Genomic DNA, 23,510 nt, shown 5'->3' on the forward strand with positions numbered 1-23,510 from the left:
CGGTAGGGGCTCTGGTTGCTGTGATCCTTCTGTAGGGAAACAGGATTAATTTGTGAAAGAACCTAACCCCTAACCCACATGATGAAACAGAAGGCATTTTTACACTGCCAAGCAGGTACGGTCGCTGCTTGGCAGATGTTACAATTTCACTGTCTTGCCTGTGTAAAACCGAGGGGGTTTATTCCCCCTTCGTGAAGGAGTCGGCTTTCTTGGTTCAATGGAACAGGCGGGAAATAATGAAGGTAGTGGAGCGTCTTTACCACCATGTAAAAGAAAACATCCTGTTTTTCTTCCTTCTCACTGAACATACATAGCTGCCAGAAGGGGGCGTGCTGACCCTTCTGGGCCTCCCCATTTTAGTGATGTATTGTTCGTTGTAATTAACTACTTAACAAATAATTAGGGCTGTCAAGCGATTAAAATATTTAATCGCATTATTGTCATAGTTAACTCACGATTGATCGCGATTAATCGCAAATCTTTTTTCTATGCTAAATATCCCTTGATTTCTTTGCCCCATTAATTGTTCTCATTTTAATGCTCTTATCAACATGGAGTCCATCGGCTTGCCTTGTGCAAATGTTTTTTTATTGATAACAACATTGGCATATACTGATCAAAACAGGAAGATACAAAAAAAAGCCTATAGTGCAATTAAACGATGAACCTACAAACATACTGCCTTGAACATAGCAGTCAGGCTACTCCTTCTTTGTTTTGAGCCAAAGAAAAAATATATATATATATATATGAATTTGCGTTAATCGCGCGATAAAAAATTAACGCCGTTAAATTGGATTGCGTGAACTCCGTTAATAACGCGTTTAACTGACAGCCCTACAAATAATATAATAATGTAGTAACCAAGGCTTGAACCAAGGCTTGAACAATTAAAAAAACTACTATATTGGTCCAATTTGACTAATTTTAAAAGAAAGTTGTGGAATTGTTATGCCTGTTTGATCAAGCTAGACAAAGTGAACACCAAACAAACATCTGCATACATATCAAGTGACTGATCCTGTCACTGTTTTATTTGGCTTCAGCTTCAACCTGGTAGCATCATTTGATTATAGCTTTAATAAAAACAGGTACGAAAGTTACTCACACAATACAGGGCAAAAATATTTAAAGGTCAACTAAACTCCTATCTTACTTTACTCTATGACAAGAAAAACTAAAGGTAAGTCCCACTCCAAGGCAGCAAGTGAGAGCAGACTGTTACTCCAACAGGCTATAGGGCCGGCCCAGACAGGAAGTGTGTGTTGTCATCATGGCTGTCTCCGCTCTCCAGAGCTCTGTGGACGTTCTGCCAGAAGAGTCCAGGGTGGCGGGCGGCCTGGGGCCAGCTCAGGTAGGTGCTCCTCCTCACCAGCTTCCTCATGCGGTAGTAAGGAGACAGCTGCTTCTCTGGCAGCTCTTCCAGGAAGAGCAGGATCAACACATCTTTCTTCTCATCCAGCAGACGGTAGCTGGAGACGGGACACATCACCACAAGGTCTTTAAACAGCATCCAAGCGGCCACTCGGACAGGACAGAGAGTCATTACGTGAAGGGAGAGAAGCTGCCACTATGCATATGGAACGTGGAAGAGATTGAGAACATCTGAACCAATCCAAAGTAAGACGGTACAGTTGCTGGTCTCACCTGGCCATCTGGATCTCCCTGGAGCACCACTCGCTCTCCAGGTAGTGTCTGCTGATCACACAGATGGTCTTCCTACTGCCATAGATAGCCTCCGTAATGTTCTCCATGATGGACGTACCTATGGAGGCCACAACAGAAGGCATTATGTCAATGACATGCATTTGAAATAAGTGTTTCAATTACCATGGGCTACTCCGTCCGTTGTATTTGATCAGATTGAAAGAAAATAGATGTCATTTGTATCCAGATACATTTGGCCAAAGTATTTTCGTATTTGAACTAATTAAAATCACTTTATAATTAGTTAACAATTAAAGGAGGTTATTATATATTTATACTATGCTTATATTTCTTAACTCAATTTCTTGAAGTTGGTATTCGTCACATGACCTGATGCATGTCATGACTTGCATGTACCTGGCAAATAACAGAAGGCAGACAGCACATGTAAAGATCTGGTCAATTCAGGCAGCCAGCCCTACCTGGCTGGAAGTCTCGGTGGTGCAGGCAGAGTCTCCAGCCTCGCTCGTCCTCCAGAGCAGGAAGCATTTCCCTGTGGACCCAGGCCTCATCCTGGATGTTGTATGATATGAAAGCGTCGTAGCAATACGGATTGTTTCTCTTCCTCTCTCTCATGTCATAGAGCAAGGCCATGAGGCGGTAGTAGGCATAGACCAGACGCCAGTGCAGGAAGTGGTAGCCGAAGGCAGTGAGCAGAGTGAGCAGAACCAGGCTGGTGGCGGAAATGTAGCAGAGGAAGCTGGCGTCCATCCAGCAGGATTGCACGTCAATGTCCACGAACATGGTTCCCCTTTCGCTAAGGGGGTACGTGCACACGTACTGGTCGACATTAACGATCTGCGTTTGATCGCTGCTCAGCGCCCACAGCAGGAAGCCAGAGTTAGAGCAGTCACAGGTCAGAGGGTTAACAGAAAGATCTAGATATGTTAGGGCTGGGAGGAACTGGAAGATATTGTGATCAATAACAGTTAAGTCGTTCTCACAGAGTTTCAAACACCGGAGGCTAGTCAGGTTCGCTTGGGCAAGGAAATCTAAATTCTTGAGGGTATTCCGTGAAAGATCCAGAACCTCTAGATTTGAGATTGGCTGAAATAGCTCAGGATTTAGGTCTGAAAGGCTGCTTTCTGTTATGGCGAGACTCTTAAGCTTTGGTGTGTATATAAACGTGTCTTTATCTGGCTCCACAAGTTGGAAATTCTCAGCTGTGAGGTGCTCTAGATTCTTCATTGTTTTAAGAAAATGTATAGGAACATGAAAAGGCTTTGAACAATGCATACCTCTACATATTATGTCCAGATACCTCAAAGAAGGTAAATTTATCAAGTTTTGGTAAGAGTTTAGATCAACCCCTTTGTAGCCTTCTGGGATATTCAGATATACAGTGAGATTTCTTAACAACTGCAGTCCGCTAAAAATATTGTCCATCTGTAGTAAAAAAGACAGACTAGGAGTGTACAATCGTTCAAAATCCTTACTGTGTACATCTTCAATTATATTTAATTTTAAACAACTGAGCGATTCCAAACTTATAAAATCTCCCGTTCCAAAATGCTTAATTCGATTTGTACTCAAATCTAAGAACTCTAGATTCTTTAGACCGATCTTAAAAGTATCGTCCAATTCCAACAACAAGTTATTGCTTAAATCCAAAACCTTTAGATCCTTTTGATATTGAAACACACAACCATCTAGTTTATCAATGTAGTTGTATGCGAGATATAGTTCTTTGAGTCTTGTTAAATTGAAGAAATCTAAGCAGCCTACCTCAGCAATGTGGTTGGCTGACAGATATAGGATTTCAAGAGACGAGAGACTGATAAGGTCATGAGGCACGCTGGAGAGAGAGTTACCTGCCAAATCCAAGTATCTCAATTGCTTCATTGATTGTATTGAATGACTGGAGAGATTGGAGATGCGATTGGAGAATAGGTCCAACTTGGTTATCTGTGAACAGTTGGCCAGCTTCGGGTCAATGTTGACAACCGAGTTATAATGGAGGTCCAGTGACCTCAGAGAGGGGATGCTGCAGGCTGTCTTTAAGAGACCTCTGTTGATCCATTTCTCAGTGTGTAAAAGCTCAAGATGCGTCAGTGAGACCAGACTCTCTAGGAGCTTCCTCATGTCTTTGAAAGAGATGCAATGAGTTGAAGATTGAAGATGAGTTACAGTCCTGAAGAAACGAGGCTCGGGTATGTCCACCTCCATAACAGGATTTGGGCAAAGGCCATTAAAGCTTAACTTCTCAAGATGGGGAAAGACAGGTGTTGTGATGCTGAAGATTGTTAACACTATTGAAGACAATTCGAAACCTCTGAGACTCGAGGACATGTTCAGGGGCAAATGTTTAGTCTCAAAAGAGCTGAAGGGGTTATCACTAATACTGATATAATCAATGTGTGGTAGTGGTAGTATGTACTGAATGTCAGTCATTTCTGTTAGCAGGTTTTGATCTAAATTCACCCAATGCAAGCTGGACATTGACCCAAATGCAGAGGGGGGAATGACTCTGATTCTGTTCCTACTAAGGTCCAGCACTGTGAGCTTCCACAGTCCTTCAAAGGGGTTGTTTGAGAGTTTGGTCAGTTTGTTCATAGCTATGTTAAGTTCCCTTAGCTCTAGCAAATCAATAAAAGATCCATCTTCAATATGAGCAATTTGATTCATGGCTAGGTTTAACACTGTAAGGTTTGACAAATACCGGAAGTCATTCTTGTGAATTGCTTGGATTTGATTAAGATAAATGGATAACCGTGTCACACCTCTGGGAATGCCATCTGGTACCACTAACAGTTTTCTTTGAGAACAGTCAATGTTAATACAAGCCGAGTTAGACATATTCTCAGAGAAAGGTATGGTGCAGTTTTTTAGCAAGTAAGAAAGTGAAGGATTAAGATAAAGCATGGAAAAAAGAAAGACAGCTACATTTTGTAGAATGCAACATCCCACTAGCGACATGGTCTTCTTCAAAGTGATCACTGCCAGGTCCGTTTGGTAGTAGATGTGGAGCAGAGTGGAATGGTAACAAGTCCAATACACACTACAAACACATAAATGATTAATGAATAAAAAGCTTAATCAATATTGTTAACATTATTATAATTATAATAATATTCATTATTATTATTGCTTTTTATTTGTTAACTATCCATTCATTGCACTTGTGAATTGCAATGAATTCAGATACTTTATTCACGTATCAGCATTTTTCTCTAGGCTGCCTACAGCTGTCGACCTTGGGGATTGAACCCAGTCGTTTTCCTTAGGGGTTGAACTCCTAGTCCCTACACTCTTCGCCTGGAAAAGGATGAAAGTAGTAAAATTATGGAAGTTGATTTCGATTGTTATACTCACAGTTTTCCCACAGAATGTCCTCTTCTGCTAACAGTGATCAACTCAACAGGACCTCGTGAATGGTGACTGTAGGAGGTTTCAGAGGTTTGAAGAGGTGTTTAACTTCACTGGGGAAAGACCACTGACTGTATGCTACTGAAAGATCATACCAATGTTATTATTTCACCATTGTTTATCCAAGGGTAGTTAACTGAGCAGTGAGAACAGGTGCACTTTTTTTTGCAAATGCAAATAAATACTAAAATAGCTCTGTATTTCCAAAAATGATACAAGGGCCCTTCAATTAAATCTTAAATATTGTAAAAAGTTAAAACCTTGTCTACTGCATTACCGTAATCATTAGTGCTTGTTGGCTAGCATGTTTAATCTGATGCTCGTCTCGATATCCAGTCTCTCTTGTGAGACTCGTTAATCTGAGGCTCACTTAGGCTACCCAGGTGGAAATAGCAAAAACTTGAGCAGTCCTTCGGGACCTAATCCAGTACGTTTTGCTTGCGAGTTTAACCCCTACTCACTACACCTTTCATCTCGTAATTGATGAACACTTTGCTAATTTAATAAATGCATGTCCAGTTAAATTACTTAAGTAGGCTATATATTTTCATTACACACAGTTTGAAGTATTTCCTATTCTGCTAACACTGATCAACTCTACAGGATCTGAAAAATGTTGATATTTGCATGAGGTTTCAGAGGTCTGGTTTCACTTCCCTGCGGTAGGACTGTAGGCTACTGATAAATATTATTATTACTCTTGTTTATCCAAGGGAGTTGAGCACAGATGCACGTTTGCATCATATGATCTTCATAAACACACAAGAAAAGAAGTAAGATCATATGTAAGCGACAATTGTAAATAAAAACCGATTTAAAATAATAGGAATAAAGTTGTATAAAAAAACACCAATCACAAACTACAAAAGACTAAATATCTAAGAACTGACCAGGGTCTATGCACCAGGGGCCGTATTCACAAAGCATTTTATCTTACCGCTAGGAGTGCTCCTAACTCGCGCTAAAACATTTTACGTAGGAGTTTTTTCTTAAAAGTTATTCACAAAGCCGCTGAGACCTACTCTTACTAAGGATAAATCACAGAGAGTGAACTAAGAGTGACACGCCCATTATTTTTAGGAGTTACTCCTAAATTCGCCAGTTAGGACCTACTTTTAGCCCTAAGATCCTTTGTGAATACGGCCCCAGGTGAGGCGCTCGGTTAATAACGGCTCCCACTCACATAGCAACAGATCCCCGCCGATTCTTAAGAGGGCGCTGTGGACAATTTCTGGACCGCGTCTAGCGACATTTACTTCATCCATGCTTCAAACTTTACCGGGGAAAAACCCAAGATCTCAGCTCTAGTGGGTTAACTAACTATCTCATATTAACAATGGCACAACAATTCCATGTCTTGAGATGCTATTCTTGCCAAACCTACCAAGTACAGCAGGTAACTTGACAGCAGTCTTTTAAGCCATCAACTGCATCATTTGCATTATCGTTAGTGCTTGTTGGATAGCTGGTGTCCATAGTCCTAGGTGGAGGACTATGGAGTGCCCTCAAAAGATATATATGTATTTAATGACGACAAATTTTTATATTGCATCTCTACGGACAGCTTGGGTCACCCTATTTGTATCGGTGTGCCAAAAATCCACGTTTGTCATGTATGAGCATGAGCAACACTTTCAATAAATCTGAAGCGTTCAATCTCTGACGTTACTGAAGATCTCTTAAATTGCGACAAGCGGGCTTTTGCTGAGACTCGTTAATCTGAGACTCACTTGTCACAGGTGAAAAAGGCAAAGAAATGGAGCTGTAAAATGTGCGGAGAGAAGCAGTCCGTTTTTAAGGTAGGCCTTTTTTATTTATCTTGCATGTTTGGGGGAAGTCACTTTAAATGTTATACTTAATTATATACGTAATTCCATTGGATTAACCATTTTTCTAATACGTAATCTCGTTCATATAGCTGCGTCTCTCAATGTGTGTGAGTGCTGTAGGTAAGATATAAATTGTAAAGAGAGAGAGCCGAAGAGAACAACATTTCGCCACTGAGAAAATGACACCGTAGGCTACAATCCAGGCGTTTAATCGCAGGGATTAACACACTTGATTGACAGGCAACATGGATTGCCCAAACCAATCAGGGGAATGATAATCCGGAGCAGCCTAACATCTAAATTGACTCTAAAGAGGCAGGCACTATCAACTGGAAACAGATCTTCTCACACAGGATTGCACTTAAACAGTGGTTCCCACCTGATAAAGCATTTTAGGTCTTATAAACGTACTGTATACGAACTGACTGTCTAATGAATCATAGCAATGGAAGCCGTGGTAGCAAATGCACAAAAGTTATTTGGGTCGCATATATTTTCAGAGACAGAAATGGGTTCACATGCTGAAAAATACCTACCACTACACTAATAGCTGACGGAGGTTGACTATGCCATTTCAACATATTACGCTCAAATTGCTCAAGCTTTCCTACAGCACATTTTTAAGTATAAAGTAGCAAGACTACTTTTCCTATTCTTCCTTTCTCATCATTCCTACATTTTAGGCATAATTATGTCGAATCTGTGACCCTTGTGTGGATCGGTCTCTCTCCAAGGAGTTTGGGCGTGGCACTGGGGCCGACTGCCGACGCCACGTTCAGAAGCTGAACGCCAAGCGAGGAGAGCTGGAGCAGGAGCATGTGACCTGGTCGCTAAGGTAACCACAACTTGACCTCACGCTCAACAGAAAAAACTCTTAACTTTAACTCATTAACTCAAACAATCAGTTTTACTTGACACACTTTTGAGTGGTTGTCATGGTGACGTGTCCCTGTTGGTACACAGGGACTGTTAACCTGGATCTGATGGTTCGTTATGACAGGGAAAAGGACGAGGAGGCTGGACAATCGTTTGGAGATGGAGCTTGGGCGGTCAGTGGCCACGATTTGAGACCGAGCAACACTGAGCTGGTTAGTATCACAGAGCTATGTCAGTTTAATGGGGGGGGGGGGGGGGGGGGGGGGGGGGGGGGGGGGGGGTGGGGGGGGATTGGGGGGGGGGGGGGGGGGCTTGAATCTGTCAATACGTCAGTTACACAAGGAGGGAGGGTTAGGGGTTGTGTTAGATTGTTGATGTTCACTGATTGGCTATTGTGTATTGTAGGCAGAGGAGAGCCTTTGGGACAAATACCTGCTGAACGGGCAACAGGAAAGGGAGGAGCCTGAGGACACCGTTTACCTGAGCACAAGCCCTCTCCATGACTACAGGAATGCCAGGTCTTTTTTTGCCTCATTCCACCAGAGAGAATCAAGCTCTGCCTGAAACCAGCTGAAAAGCACTTGAACATTAATGTTCAACATATACTAATCATAACCATTGCATTTAATAGATTTGTTTATCTACAGAAACTGTCAATCTAATTTCAGGCAACCTTTTTAAGATGGCCTTTTAATGAAGCATTGTCTAATGTTGGATTTTGGGTTAACACTAACGTGCTGCTGGCAGTGGTCCATGAAGCATGTATCACGTGTCGTGGATAAACACAACACATGTCGATAAAGCCAAAGTTTGAAAGATAAAGCCTTTATTATAAAAAGTAATAACAAACCTGAGTGGGTTTGCAAAGAACTCCTGTTTTGGATAAGGCTTCAGGTTATGTTGCCAAAATGTTTGGATTCCTCCTACATGCAATAACCAATCACAACACCCTATGCATTGGTTCTATAAATTGTTCCCCATAAACTGAAAAACATACGTTTATCCTTCTACGGATACTTGGAACTGACATCTTAAACATCAGTTATATCAGATGTAAAGCAGTGAGGTACTATTTGATTGTAATCCAATTGTCACCCACACAAAGTCGAATCAAAGAAAACAAATGTCTATACCACATATATTAGTTAAAACTAGAGATGAGATATGAATGAGCACAGTGAAAAATCTAAAATCACTTCTACTCAGACAATAAAGCATACCTTTAACCAATTGACAATACCACCGTATGTGTATGTGGAATCCATTCATAAAGCAGACAATATTTGACTTTAACATCAACCAGTTAACCTTAACATATAAGTTGGTAGAAGTAAAGTGAGGGAAAGAATGCAGGGGGTCAGGATGGGTTGAACCAGATCGAAGTTGGTTTACAGTTTTAGGGATCCCCTTGAAGTCAGCTAAGTAAACAAGGTTCATCTCAGTGGCATCAGAAAGTTTGAATAAGTAACAACAGGCGTGGATGTCACTGAGAATGTAGTCCTTTGTTGACTTGGTGCTTTTTGAGACGCATGTTTCATTTGTATTGGCAAGATAATGATTATACGTCATTTTAAACCAATGGTAAATCTCTCCCATACACGCTGTGTTCTTGAGCCTTGTTTCCGTTTTGTACCGACAGGAAGAGGAAAAGAGCTGTAGGCAGAGCGGACGAAGGCTCGTTAAACGAAGAGATACACCACCACTGCAGAGGGGGAAAGGTAAAAGTGCTGTCCTTACGTTAAATATATAATTTCGAATAGTTATATAATTTAAGTTCTTTCATTAAGCCAAGAGATTGTTTGGTCGTTAGGCCAACATCTTCCTATCTTTGATCTGTCCTTTAGATCAGTGGTTCTCAAACTATGGTACACATACTGCAAAATCATTAGATTAAAAACAATACTATCAAAATTAGTATGAATGCAGTGGAGGCTTCTCCAGTGAGGAGGGGGAGGAAGATCCTCCTTAACATTGTTGAGAATAAAAAATGTAGATTGCCCAGACTACTAATGAATTAATATGACTATACTTTAATGCCTTTGTATATGTAATGTTTGTTTCCCTCAATAAAGGGACATTAGCACCTCCTATCGTCTATTGACAATTACTTCAGGAAGGACGTTCCTCCCTCAGCCTCCATTGACTCCCATTAATTTCACCGAAAGTGTTGGCTGCCGGTGAATAACATGGGGTTCAATGGGAGAGTAGGAAAGTCCTCCTCTGAGTGGGTGTGACTAGCTAAGGGAACTGGATCCCGCCTACATCTGTTCATAGCGCATGGCTGCGCTATGAACCAATAAGCAGGAGCCCTTGCTGTGGAGCAGCCTGGAGGGAGGGGTTATCCCCTCAAGTCTATGCTACGAGAACCAACGAACCCCCTCAGTCGTATGCCACGCGGTAGTGCGGCTTTGTTCGCTTATATTAGCGTTTCTGAAGCCCGCTGCGGAGCCTGCGGCCGGGCTGCGGAGCATTGACTTGATCTATAAATGAAGTCCCTCAGTCTTAATTGGCTTAACACCATGAACAACATTCTGAAACATCCATTAACATCCACATTTGCCTCAAACAATGTTAGGCTTACAGCCCATGCAAATAGTTGTGAAATAATGTTCTTGTTCTTTTAATTGTTTGTTACTCTGACCGTTCTGTTTGATATTGTGGAAAGGATGTTGGTGAATAATTCAGAGCATGATGCATTTTAAATGATGCATTTTCACTTTTGGTCTTGTGTCTTCATTTTTCTTTTAACAATTGTAGCTGAAAATAAACATAGCCAAATTACAACCAATAGCTTCAGTCATTGAGGGCAAAAATAGGCCGAGATTTTTTTTATTTAATTTTACAAATCAAGAGTAGGCATGATTTGACTAATTGGCTTTGCAACCTTTCCCTCTCTGCCCTTGTAGTACAAGACATGCTGCCCACCAGCTTTCAAAGTACAATGCTGCCACTGGTGGATTTGTATCAATTCACATTATCCCTTCCTGCTATTTTGTAGTTCTCCAAAACACCCTGAAACTTGCATAATTAGGCCATCATACGTGCCACTAACAATGCAGGCAGGCCAATGGCAACCAAGCACGCAGTCCTTCCTCCCTCACTTTAATAACCAGCCGCCACTGTACGAAGGGAAATACATTTACCATGAGATCATGTTCTCACTTGCTGTGTGTGTATGTGTATTGTGGCAACCCGCTACGGTGAGCGAACCACCTCCTCCCAAACAGAACACAACTTTGTGGGGAAAAGCCAAAAAAGGCATGTTTAATCCAAAACATAATACAAAGTTTTGAGGGTCGTCTCCCGCAGCCTCGCCTCCCGCGGCCTCGTCTCCCGTGGCCTCGTCTCGGGCTGCGTCGTCTCCGGCTATGTCATGGTCTGGTTTGGGGGTTGCTTGAGGTTGGTGTTCCATCCCAAAATGGCCGGTAGCTCGGTCAAGTTGCCTGCATTCTCCACCATATGTGGCAACCCGCTACGGTGAGCGAACCACCTCCTCCCAAACAGGACACAACTTTGAGGGGAAAAGACAGAAAAGGCATGTTTAATCCAAAACATAATACAAAGTCTCTCAAAACACAAAATAACGTAAAAACCTGGGAGGAATCAACGGTCCCATCCGTCGTGGAATCCCGTCACCCACGAGGACCACTCTCTCCGTAAGGAGCCACATGGCTGGGAGAGCCCCGAATGAGTTCCACAGGTGTTCTCCATGTCCTTAATTGGCCCGGGCCGGGTTGCCACAGTATGTGTCTCCGTGTCTCTGTTCTAGTGCTACCACTTTGTACAGCTGACAACAACTAACAATAAATAATATTATTTTTAAAAATAAAGGTGCCTCCTGCATGAGATGTGCGTAGCTGAATAGGGACACAGGCCTACGCTACTGTATGTTATATTTTATAACATCTGTCATAATGGTGGTACTTCGGGAGACAAATAAGTCTGTGGTGGTATGCGGTATAAAAAGTTTGAGAATCGCTGCTTTCGATTAGTTCTATCTTAAGTTCTGTCGTTTAGAGGTAGTTATTGTTAAAATGGTAACTTTTGTCATTAAAAGTTGGTTCTGTCATTAAGATCGTTATGTCATTGAGAGATTTTATCAAAAACATTAAGATGGTTATTTCTGTCATTGAGAGATTGTTCTGTTGTCATTATGCCAACAAATTGTTATCTACAATCTCTCACAAAATGTATATTTTTCAGCTCCATCAGCTACCAGCAATGCCCATCAGCAAGCCCTCCACTGTACAGCATACACACATCTCCATCAATACATGCTCCAACCAAACCAGGCAGGATTTTACCAGCAACAGAAACAACCAGGCTAATCCAGGTTTTACCAGAGGAACCATCAACCCAGAAGTGAACCAAACCAAGCCTGATGTCAGCAACTCTGGCTCTGACAGATTTCGTCTGAGCAACAAACCCTGTTCATTCATGTCTTCTGCAGCTGCCCCTATCTCAAAATGGGCCCAGTTTCTCCCAGTTCCTCATCAGCAGGAGAAAGAGGAGGAAGATGAAGAAGACAGCCATCTGGCAAACATGGAGAGAAAGCCTCTTGATATGTTGGAATCTTCAGCCACTCCCTGTGTTGGTAGCATGATAGAATCAGGCCACCCATCAGAGCTCCCCAAGGCAGTATCTTCACAGACCCTGACCCCTCATCTCAAACCACGCCCCTCCCTTCCCTTCATCTCCCTGTTCAATACCGGCGACGACTTTGACATGTTTTAAAAAGAAAAGCTATCAATTCATTGTTTTGGAAGTAAAGAAATGTCGAGCAATGAAAATTAAAGAAAATATATATCTTTTGAATTCATTTGCAAGAGTTTTATTGTTTATATACTGGTTAACAAAGTATAGCATGAGAATAGATATCTTTCAAACAGAAGTGCACTTATTCCAATAGCGTACGTAGCAAATGTCTATTCAACTTTTAATTCACAGGTGAATATTAATGGAGTTCATATCCTAGTCCTAATTTAACCTTTTTATTAACGACTGTCTTGTTAATATTATAAATAAATGTCATTCATTTCGAATTAATCAACACCAAATATTTGAAAACCATATTAGTCCATCACATTTTGATGAACAACAGTGAGCTCATTTTATAAACATGTCCAATATGAAAAATCTCTCGGCCAAATGGACATCAGCCTGGAGTAGTCGACACAGAAAGAAAATAAACAGTTAAAGGGATGCTCTTGCTAAATTCTTGAAGGTGGTTGCCATGACTACTTCTTGGGGGGCTTGGAGTAGTGGATGGTGTCCAGCGCGGCTCCGATGTCACAGGCCTTGGTCTGCAGGAGGTGGGTCAGCCAGCCTCCCTCGTCGCTGAAGCCCATGGATAGCATCTGGGACAGGGACTCCACCAGTCTGGGGTCTGCCTCTGCAAGACATTAGCGATTAACTTCCTATAGCCCATGTATCCAATACTGTGAATCATGGAAGCAAGCATGTGGATAGGACGTATATGTCTAATTGAGTTTAGCTTGAGCCATATTTTGTACCACAAAATATTTAACCAGGCTGTGGAGTATAAACCAGGCTTCAAGGTACAATATGTAACATTGACAGTGTTTAATACTGCTTCCCGACCCCCTCCTCCCAAGACTCAACTTACCCGGCCTAGTTGAGGACACTAAAAGAAAATGAGGGCATGATGAGCTGAGCGCAACACTATTTTGACAATAACAAGCAACGATTAGTCTGACACAGTAAGTTGAACAGCTAATGTATGTATACTTAAGCAATGTATTGTTTGCAAATTATAAAACGGCTCATATGGCATCCGTCTTGAAATCCGGATCCGGCCTCACAATAATCCGAGGCCTCAGATGGGAGATCGCCCTGCGTCTCTCCGCAAGGAGAAGTCCAATGCATTGGCAAGAGCAAGGATTTCTTATACACTGGCACAGGTCTCAGGAATGCTGAGAACGGCTCTGCTCCACACATGATGTGATGGAAAAATCCATATGTCGTTTCCCGTTCATAATGTAAGCTCTGAACCTTTGTGCCTGGGGTTAACCAGTCACGAGGGAGCAGAGATCCCCTTATGCATTATTCTACTTGATGAGAATACAGGAAACTGTCCTTTAAGTAAACATTATTTGATTTGATCATTGACAATTATAATGTAGTGTCTAATAGTGGTGACTTCTCAGTTGGACACTTGGACCCTTGAACACCCCAAGAGTCAGCAAAAAGGCATAATCAACAAATGGCAGTTAGAGAAACAGAATGGGAAGTATTTGTTTTTAACTTAAACAACTCCTTAATGGCAGGGTTGGAAAGGACGACACAGCGGCAACCAATGTCTGTTCCATCTTCAAAGTGGCTTGGTAAACAGAAGAATGGTACAATGCTTACATTACCATGTAACGTAAGCGTTGTACCATTCTGTTGAACCTTGTTTACCATGATGGTAAAAAAGGTTCTTCTTCGTGGGGCCAGCGCCACTGATCAGCCTAAACATACTTTTCCCCCATCAAATGAATGGTTGAACTGGAGTTTTCGCCGCAATGCATGATTCAGTGTGAATCTGCCCTAAGCCAGGCTCAACTAGGCTGGATGTGTAAAAGCTGCAGGTACCTTCTGGGAGGTGTGGGTAGAGAGCAGCCTCACGCAGCCCTGTTGGGCCCTCCTGGCCCTCAGAGGGGGTGCCTATCAGGGACTGCAGCTCACCAGTGGATGGATCCACTTCCTTTGGAGTCAAGTGGGTCCACTCTTCCTCTTCGGTCTCCTTGGTGCCCTGAGAAAAAGCATCGAGCCATTAATCAACCATAAAGCATTACAAATCGCTCGTCAAAAACATTTAACAAATGACATGAAGCGCACATATGTCTGTTTAATATAAAGTACTTGGTCAGAGTGAATGCCTCCGAGACTGTTTGGCTTGTCGATATCCACCTCAGCACTCCCGGACCCTGCTCCCTCTGGACCCATTGTGGCTCCATCAGCTTGGGCCATGGGAGGTGCAGGGGCCCCCGACTGGGCTGGGGTTTCTGGGGAGGTCACCTTGGTCCTGAGGCCGTCGTGCTCCACGTCGATGTCCACGTCGATGCCTGGACCAGAGAACAAGAGGCTAATGATGACGTGTCTGGTAGAGATGCCTATCCTTAGCGTCTACACAAGGGCAACCGTTGATGTCTTAATTAGAATGACGGCTAATGCTTATCTAGAGATTCCCGACATGGGCACAGCCAGAAAGTACTGCAGGTTTGAAAAGCAGGAGTGTTTTAAATTATATTGTGGAGCGTCAGGTACTAGATAGGTGTGTGTGTGTGTGTGTGTGTGTGTGTGTGTGTGTGTGTGTGTGTGTGTGTGTGTGTGTGTGTGTGTGTGTGTGTGTGTGTGTGTGTGTGTGTGTGCGCGTAGTACAGCTTTACATATTTGTATTTTAAGAATTGTGAGAAGGTGCTTTAAAGAGCCAGAGGGCATGTCTATTTACCTAGTGGGCTCAACATGGCCGCCACTCCCTCGCCAATGTTCTTCAGGAATTCAGCGTTGGCTTGAGAATATCCTTCAGGGGGCGACAAAAAGGACGGAAATCATACATCAGTACTTTATCAGGTTAACAGTAACTCTCTTAGTCTACTCCACAATCATTCTATTCGTATCTTTAGCCCTTTTATAATCATATAAAAGTTCATGTTAGGTTGTTCCTGAGGGAAATATTATTGGGTTATGTTCTCAGTTGAGTTATGATGATGATGACAAACAACCCTGGCTGTATCCCCTTCTGTAAAGCCACAAATTACAATTAGAACCAACAGTTTATCCATTCTGGTTGATCGACCTTGTAATCAACCACAACATCAGTTAATAATGCTTACAATAATAATAATAATAATAATAATAATGGGTTTTTTTCAAGGGCTGCACTAAACCTATCCTATCCTATCCAAGGAGTCAACTAAGGCTGAAGTTGTATAGTTCTTTTTGGGGGGCTGGACCTGAATTAATGTTCCCTAAGACTTACCAGATGAGCTGGAGGTGTCGGAGGATGGCGGGCTGGTCGAAGTACCAGGGGCAGCGGTGGACTGGGTCCCACAGGTGAACCCAGTGGGCCCCGGCTTGGTCGGGGGCTGAGCTCCGTTCCACATGCAATGTCTCATCTTCCTTATCCACTTGCCCCTAGGAAACCACTGGAGCCATGACAGAAATACATCCGAATGACATTGTTATTTTCACAGAGTACTTGGAAGCAAAATAAGTGAGCTAAACCGATGATCTAAACAAGCTCTAAACAGCTTAATTAACTAACATAAAAGGTAATCAAAGAAGCTAACTCTCCAACTGGATTATGCAAAAAGCTAACCAGACAAACAGGGTATCTAAAGAAGCTAGCCATTGAAAGGAGTCATCTAAAGAAGCCAGCTGCAGGTGGGCGGTGCTGACCTCCATCAGGTTGGCAAGGGGGTGCCAGATGGGCAGGAGGGGGTGTTCGCGGTGCAGCCCCTTGGCCTGGCAGGTGGAGCACAGGTCGTAGTCAGGACACACCGTGCACTTGAAGCGTGTGCCGGCCACAGGGCCCTCGCAGCCGTCGCATGTGACGTTGGGATGCACGGGGGGCGGGCCAGGGTGAGGAGGGGGCGTGCAAGGGTGAGGAGGGGGCGGGGCATGAGGCATGCCTGGGCCGGGAGGAGGGGGAAAGGTGAAGGGTGGGATTCCACCGGGGAAGGCGTGGAGCGGGAAGTCACGCCTGTGCTCCTTCTTCTCTGGAATACGAATCAAAGAAAATTTTATGAGTGTGTGTGAATAGTATGTGTGTGTGTGTGTGTGTGTGTGTGTGTGTGTGTGTGTGTGTGTGTGTGTGTGTGTGTGTGTGTGTGGTGTGTGTGTGTGTGTGTGTGTTACCTTTAATGAACAGGCGGAAGGTGTTGTCCTGCAGGACGGTGAGCGCCATTCTCAGCTCATCGTCTGAGGAGAAGGCGATCATGTCGCCGTCTTCATCTACATCCAAACAATCAGATGTCATTAAAAGGCCATAACACATAGCTCATCACCCATGAAACCCATCAAAAGCTCTGTTTTGAGACTAGATGTGGATTAGACGGTTTGGGGGTGATAACATAATTTCTGAAGTTTTAATTTCTATTCACAGTGATTCAGCCTGTTAGTCTTATTTGATCTTCTATACGGAGTAATGAGTTTGGTATAACAAGGAAGTAGCGTCAACCCTCATTAATAAACTAAATGGACGCAGGACGGCCTGGTCAACATGCGTAGGGTTGTAAAACAAGGTGTTATTGGACGACATAAGGCAGCGAAGGATCCTGAGACCAAAAAATAAAAAGAAGACACATAATAGCTTTTAAGCTGCTTAGAATAAATAAACAAACACCATATTGGCTACATGGCAAGTTTATGAACACGATTTGATTTTTATAACGTTAGCTGGGCTATGTCCTACAGCATGTTTACATATATATATATTTTCTAAATGACCCATTTGAAACTCACCTCGATAGTACATCTGGAAGCCGATGTTGCGGAGATTGGAGAAGACGTCTACGACCTTCTTACTCAGATAATTAAAACTGGTAGAATCCTCTTTATCAACAGCAAAGCGACGGATCTCTTTATGGACGTCGTCTTTGCCCAGTAGATAGGCTTTTATTGTCACTGACATGATGGCGATACCTCGGTCTCTGCTCGCTTGTTGCGCAGTAGAAATATTACAAGGGCCTCGGCTGTTGTTGTACTTCGCACTCCGAAAAATACCCTTTTACTGTTGGCACACAATGATCCCTTCCTTGCGATGGGAAATATTTATAGTGCAGAAACTTTAGGGGGCGGGAGTTCTCGCAAGCGCTGATATGTAAACAAATGGGCGTGGCCAATAGTGCTGGACCAATCGGAGCAGGAAGAATGACAAAGCACTTTCCGAAGGGGAATTTCCTCCACATGAAGTCATGTGATCACATGTCACATGATGGGAGGTGGTTATTACGTGAGTGTTATTATTGTTTGCAAAAACAGGATAGACTACACTAGCATAGCTCGTCTTGGCTATGTTATTAAACTTGTCTCCTCCCTCTCAACCGGCTGACTATGACTCATTTTTTTGGTGATTCATCGTAGAAACACTGAGTTAACCCTAGAAGCATCTGGAAGGTAGTAGAATACTTCTACAGGTGGATCTTTATTTTTGTAGAAAACTCCAAAAAACGTCTCTGATGACATAAAGCTGTAGGATAGAAGGCAATCGCAATGAAATTACCTTTGTATGGATTCTGTATTCTTTGGTATTATTATATATGAAAGGGTTAGCCCCCCTAACCCTATTTATATAATAGTGCAAACATTTTATTTTAACTTTATGTCAGTTGGTGAATGATGTACTAGTGGTAAGCGGGGGGATTTCCACATACCTACGTTGTGTCTACGGAAGTCTTTTTAAGGACTGGACTGGACTCACAGTGCCCATCTTAAAGGAGCATTTCACCGGTGGAGGTGTCACGTTAAAATTGTACCGGGGGCGAAAATTGTACCGGCCTACGTCATCGTTTGTTTACATCCTGACAACCTGACAACCTGAGGCCAGAGGGGTGTTCCACGAACGGAGGTTTAACAAACACTGAGTTAACGCTGAACTCTAGGTTGATTGACCCTGTGCCGACCAACCCAGAGTTTTCGGTTCCACAGCAGCGGTTATGCATTAGTTCAATCAACCCGGGGTTGGTTAACACAGGGTTGTGCGCGTCCACGCCAAACTTAAAAAGACGTGATGTATGGATCATGGAAACCCTGATCGATATGGCGAAACGGGCCGCTTATTTCAATGAAATGGAACTCCAGGTTCTCCTAGAGAGCTATGACGAGGAGAAGGACATTATCACAAGAAAAGGGAACGCTAAAACCTCTGGAACCCGGAGAGCCAAAGCCTGGCAGCGGATCGCTGACCACGTAAATGCGTTAGTTACATGTCAAAAGCATGATCCTTAATATTTGAGCCATGAATATATAAATATCCCAGACAGTTAAGCATTCTTAAAGATCCTACCACATAACCCCTTTCTTCTAAAACAATATGTACTCTGATTGCTTCCAAGCGGTCAGAGGATCAAGTATAAAAATGAAGTATAAAAAACATACAAACTGGTAAGCTTTTCCCACCATCGTATTGGTATAAATTTAACAGCCTGTCCTCCTAGAAAATACGACGGCATAGGTCGTTTGTACCGCCCCAAATTACGACCCACTGGAGCGTATTTAGCGCCTCTAGCGGTCATGCAAATAACGACATTCTGAAGTCTCGGGGCTGCTCGTGGACGCTCGTGGTTGCTCGGGACGCGCGTAGCCATATTCATCGTTATTATCTGAATGGGAAATGCAATATTTTAGGACAGATACACAATTAAACGAGTTTCTAATGACATTTCTAGCGAGAAATGTACATTTTCCTTGCATAATCTTCAGTCAGTGAATGTGTATGATCTTTATTATCTGAATGGGAAATGCAATATTTTAGGATCGATTCAGCGTTAAACGTGTTTCTAATAACATTTCTAGCAAGAAATATACTTTTTACTTGCATAATCTTCATTCAGTGATTGTGTCTGATCTTTAGTTTTAAAGTTATTAGGAAGATTTAATCGTCTCGCTCGCATGTTTCAACGACGTCAGGTTGGGGACGCTGCTTTCGCTAAACTAGGAGCTCACGTGTTTCCTGCGTTTGTGTTATTAAACCGTTACTTTATGTAACTTTTAATGATATTGTAATAACCACAGGCGAGGTATTGAGCGAAATAAGCTTGATAGCAGGTTTATTGGATTCCACAATCGGACAGGCAGGCATAGCTCCACCGGAAAACTCAGCCTGTCCTCCTAGAAAATACGACCGCATAGGTCGTTTGTACCGCCCCAAATTACGACCCACTGGAGCGTATTTGTCCTCCTAGAAAATACGACCGCATAGGTCGTTTGTACCGCCCCAAATTACGACCCACTGGAGCGTATTTAGCGCCTCTAGCGGTCATGCAAATAACGACATTCTGAAGTCTCGGGGCCGCTCGTGGACGCTCGTGGTTGCTCGGGACGCGCGTAGCCATATTCATCGTTATTATCTGAATGGGAAATGCAATATTTTAGGACAGATACACAATTAAACGTGTTTCTAATGACATTTCTAGCGAGAAATGTACATTTTCCTTGCATAATCTTCAGTCAGTGAATGTGTATGATCTTTATTATCTGAATGGGAAATGCAATATTTTAGGATCGATTCAGCGTTAAACGTGTTTCTAATAACATTTCTAGCAAGAAATATACTTTTTACTTGCATAATCTTCATTCAGTGATTGTGTCTGATCTTTAGTTTTAAAGTTATTAGGAAGATTTAATCGTCTCGCTCGCATGCTTCAACGACGTCAGGTTGGGGACGCTGCTTTCGCTAAACTAGGAGCTCACGTGTTTCCTGCGTTTGTGTTATTAAACCGTTACTTTATGTAACTTTTAATGATATTGTAATAACCACAGGCGAGGTATTGAGCGAAGTAAGCTTGATAGCAGGTTTATTGGATTCCACAATCGGACAGGCAGGCACAGCTCCACCGGAAAACTACAACAACCAAAACTCCCGCCCGGAAGGAAACCCCCGGAACCCCCTCTCAGAAGGCCCGCACCTTCCTCCCAAACCCTGTGACGCTAAAATATCATCTTGTTAGAAACCCGTTTATCTGAGAGCCAACCCAGTAGCCAAAAGCATACGTTGACAGTGTACGTTTTCGTGAACACTGGATTACGTCGCATTTCAACATAAAATAGCGTGCTAAGCACACACACACACACACACACACGCACGCACGCACGCACGCACACACGCACACACAATGCATTTCGCTGCTAAAACAACAACTTGGGCTGCTTCTCGGACATTTTGGGTGGATTTTGAACGGTATGTGGGCAGGACGTTTTTTGCAGGCAGGACCTGGCAACCCTGCGCTGTTGCCCGAGGTGAAGAAATGCTCCGGAGCAGATCTGGATCCACCATGGCCAAAATAATTGTCATGAATAGCATGAATAGATTCATGCATTATCATTCAACTTGAACATGTGTTTTTACAGTATATAGTGGTGGAGGGATGACGTATGTTGGCAAACCCGGAAGTGAGCGTCGACCTGGGTTTCCCTTGACAAAAAGCCGAAAAATTAGCATCTTTGAAGCACCTCCACAAAAACTGGAAAAAAAAATAAATAATAATAATAATAATAATAACTGTGCCCCAAAGAACGAAATGTAAACCAATGCATTCTGAATGGGAGTGTTTCTCAGATTTTTCCATGCTACACAGAACGAAATGTAAACCCATACAAATAAAGACTTCATGGTCATAATAATTAAAATATCATTAAGCTACTACTGAGTGTGTAGGGAGGTATTCTATTTTTTTCAACGGGGCTGAATCCAGTCACTTGACCGTCATGGTTGCTATGGTGGTTGCTATCGACCGCCCCCTCTAATACTCGTGGCTCTAAAAACCACGCGGCAAAGGAGCTGCCGTCAATTGGGTTGTTTTTTGTCGTAAACTAGGGTCCGATGGTTGAAAAATAGACAGATATTCCAAGGTATCCTTAAAAGGCAGCTTGGATGTGTTTATTTTCTGCAGTTTAGACTTCTTCTATAACTAATTTTTGGAAGCAAAACACCAAGCTCATTGATTTAATGAGGAAGGGTTATTTGAAACAATTTATTCAATAAATATTTGTGAGAGGTCATTCCTTCTCCTGATTTTACTTCCTATTTATGTCTAGGGTAAACCCCTACTGTCCACAAGCATCCCCCCCTCCCCATATGGATTTGGAGAATTGTTGCCACGTCCCAGTGGTGGAGGTATCATATATATATGAAAGAGGGCATTCAATTATAGCCTACTACAATGATCAATTAGGAGGCCGAAGCCCTAAAGGAAGTGATGCAATAGGTGACTGAGTCGACAACATTTAAGTAAGCTGTATAGGGTCTCTTATATATCAAAGGGGGTCTCAAAGGACGCATACGCTTCAACCTGTGGCTCCAGCACTACAGGAAATGACTCAGCAAGTGCTCCATCTCGTTTCAACTCACCCAGCGGCTCGCTTGCAAGATTTTGGCCTGAAGTTCTGTCCAGACCTACACCCTAGCCATCCAACATGCATATCTGAGAATCAGGCCTCTCTTTAATAATGACAAAAAGTTATGAGAGAAACACACATTAACTTTTTGTTATCATAAGCGGCGTGGTGCCGGCTCCTTTTGACCTTTTGACCCCCGACTTCAAAAACGTGGCCACAGGCCAGCTGTGTCAGACCCCGAGGGTAGGCCCCCCCTTCCTGCCCTCGGGGTCCGACCGGGCCAAGTTTCGGTGCGGAGGTCCCAGTTAGGCCCTAGAATAAGGTATTAAAATTTCAGGGCAGTAGGACCTTCCTGTCTCAAAAACTGTTTTTCCACCACATTCTGAACCATTAGGTCTTGCAGGCTACACTTCTGAGGGGCTTTGTCCAAATGACACTCCATTTGGGAAAACTTTTTTTCTCTAAGGGCTAGAACTCCAAATCTCGGATATGTCGTTCACGGGGCCCCGGGAAATGTGTGTAAACATTTTAGCATCCCTAGCTATCTCGAAAAGGTCGGCAAAGGGGCGTGACTTCCAACAGTACAGTAATTGTACATAAGACAGAGGTTTGTTTCTAGTCCCCATTTTTTGTGGGATGGAGGTGTACATTTGTGGCTAAAGGTGTGTAGACACAGCTGGCCTGTGGCCACGTTTTTGAAGTCGGGGGTCAAAAGGTCAAAAGGAGCCGGCACCACGCCGCTTATGATAACAAAAAGTTAATGTGTGTTTCTCTCATAACTTTTTGTCATTATTAAAGAGAGGCCTGATTCTCAGATATGCATGTTGGATGGCTAGGGTGTAGGTCTGGACAGAACTTCAGGCCAAAATCTTGCAAGCGAGCCGCTGGGTGAGTTGAAACGAGATGGAGCACTTGCTGAGTCATTTCCTGTAGTGCTGGAGCCACAGGTTGAAGCGTATGCGTCCTTTGAGACCCCCTTTGATATATAAGAGACCCTATACAGCTTACTTAAATGTTGTCGACTCAGTCACCTATTGCATCACTTCCTTTAGGGCTTCGGCCTCCTAATTGATCATTGTAGTAGGCTATAATTGAATGCCCTCTTTCATATATATATGATACCTCCACCACTGGGACGTGGCAACAATTCTCCAAATCCATATGGGGAGGGGGGGATGCTTGTGGACAGTAGGGGTTTACCCTAGACATAAATAGGAAGTAAAATCAGGAGAAGGAATGACCTCTCACAAATATTTATTGAATAAATTGTTTCAAATAACCCTTCCTCATTAAATCAATGAGCTTGGTGTTTTGCTTCCAAAAATTAGTTATAGAAGAAGTCTAAACTGCAGAAAATAAACACATCCAAGCTGCCTTTTAAGGATACCTTGGAATATCTGTCCATTTTTCCAACCATCGGACCCTAGTTTACGACAAAAAACAACCCAATTGACGGCAGCTCCTTTGCCGCGTGGTTTTTAGAGCCACGAGTATTAGAGGGGGCGGTCGATAGCAACCACCATAGCAACCATGACGGTCAAGTGACTGGATTCAGCCCCGTTGAAAAAATAGAATACCTCCCTACACACTCAGTAGTAGCTTAATGATATTTTAATTATTATGACCATGAAGTCTTTATTTGTATGGGTTTACATTTCGTTCTGTGTAGCA

At 42.9% G+C, this 23,510-nt stretch overlaps 3 protein-coding genes across 4 annotated transcripts; 1 reads left to right on the top strand and 2 right to left on the bottom strand.

Annotated features, from left to right (window-relative positions):
• Positions 1-631: 631 nt before the first annotated feature.
• On the bottom strand, positions 632-6,298 carry LOC130390314 (toll-like receptor 13). Of its 2 annotated transcripts, none has more exons than XM_056600181.1 (5): positions 6,257-6,298; positions 5,020-5,085; positions 2,130-2,518; positions 1,648-1,765; positions 632-1,472 (listed from the first exon to the last, which is right to left on the bottom strand). In XM_056600181.1, the coding sequence occupies exons 3-5, from the start codon at positions 2,449-2,451 to the stop codon at positions 1,235-1,237; spliced, it is 678 nt and encodes a 225-aa protein (XP_056456156.1). In that variant the 5' UTR covers positions 2,452-2,518; positions 5,020-5,085; positions 6,257-6,298; the 3' UTR covers positions 632-1,234. The 2 variants fall into 2 exon arrangements, with proteins under 2 accessions (XP_056456156.1, XP_056456155.1); XM_056600180.1 differs by lacking the exon at positions 6,257-6,298 and adding an exon at positions 5,351-5,617 and having other exon boundaries at positions 2,130-4,705.
• Positions 6,285-12,587, top strand: mrnip (MRN complex interacting protein). The gene is made up of 7 exons (XM_056600190.1): positions 6,285-6,380; positions 6,813-6,872; positions 7,637-7,737; positions 7,903-7,990; positions 8,184-8,296; positions 9,418-9,496; positions 11,982-12,587. The coding sequence occupies exons 2-7, from the start codon at positions 6,843-6,845 to the stop codon at positions 12,510-12,512; spliced, it is 942 nt and encodes a 313-aa protein (XP_056456165.1). The 5' UTR covers positions 6,285-6,380; positions 6,813-6,842; the 3' UTR covers positions 12,513-12,587.
• Positions 12,577-17,845, bottom strand: sqstm1 (sequestosome 1). The gene is made up of 8 exons (XM_056600184.1): positions 17,247-17,845; positions 16,641-16,736; positions 16,182-16,501; positions 15,763-15,928; positions 15,232-15,303; positions 14,643-14,845; positions 14,373-14,532; positions 12,577-13,170 (listed from the first exon to the last, which is right to left on the bottom strand). The coding sequence occupies exons 1-8, from the start codon at positions 17,413-17,415 to the stop codon at positions 13,016-13,018; spliced, it is 1,341 nt and encodes a 446-aa protein (XP_056456159.1). The 5' UTR covers positions 17,416-17,845; the 3' UTR covers positions 12,577-13,015.
• Positions 17,846-23,510: the final 5,665 nt, after the last annotated feature.

This window comes from Gadus chalcogrammus, chromosome 10 (assembly GCF_026213295.1).
Source record: "Gadus chalcogrammus isolate NIFS_2021 chromosome 10, NIFS_Gcha_1.0, whole genome shotgun sequence".
Taxonomy (NCBI): Eukaryota; Metazoa; Chordata; class Actinopteri; order Gadiformes; family Gadidae; genus Gadus; species Gadus chalcogrammus.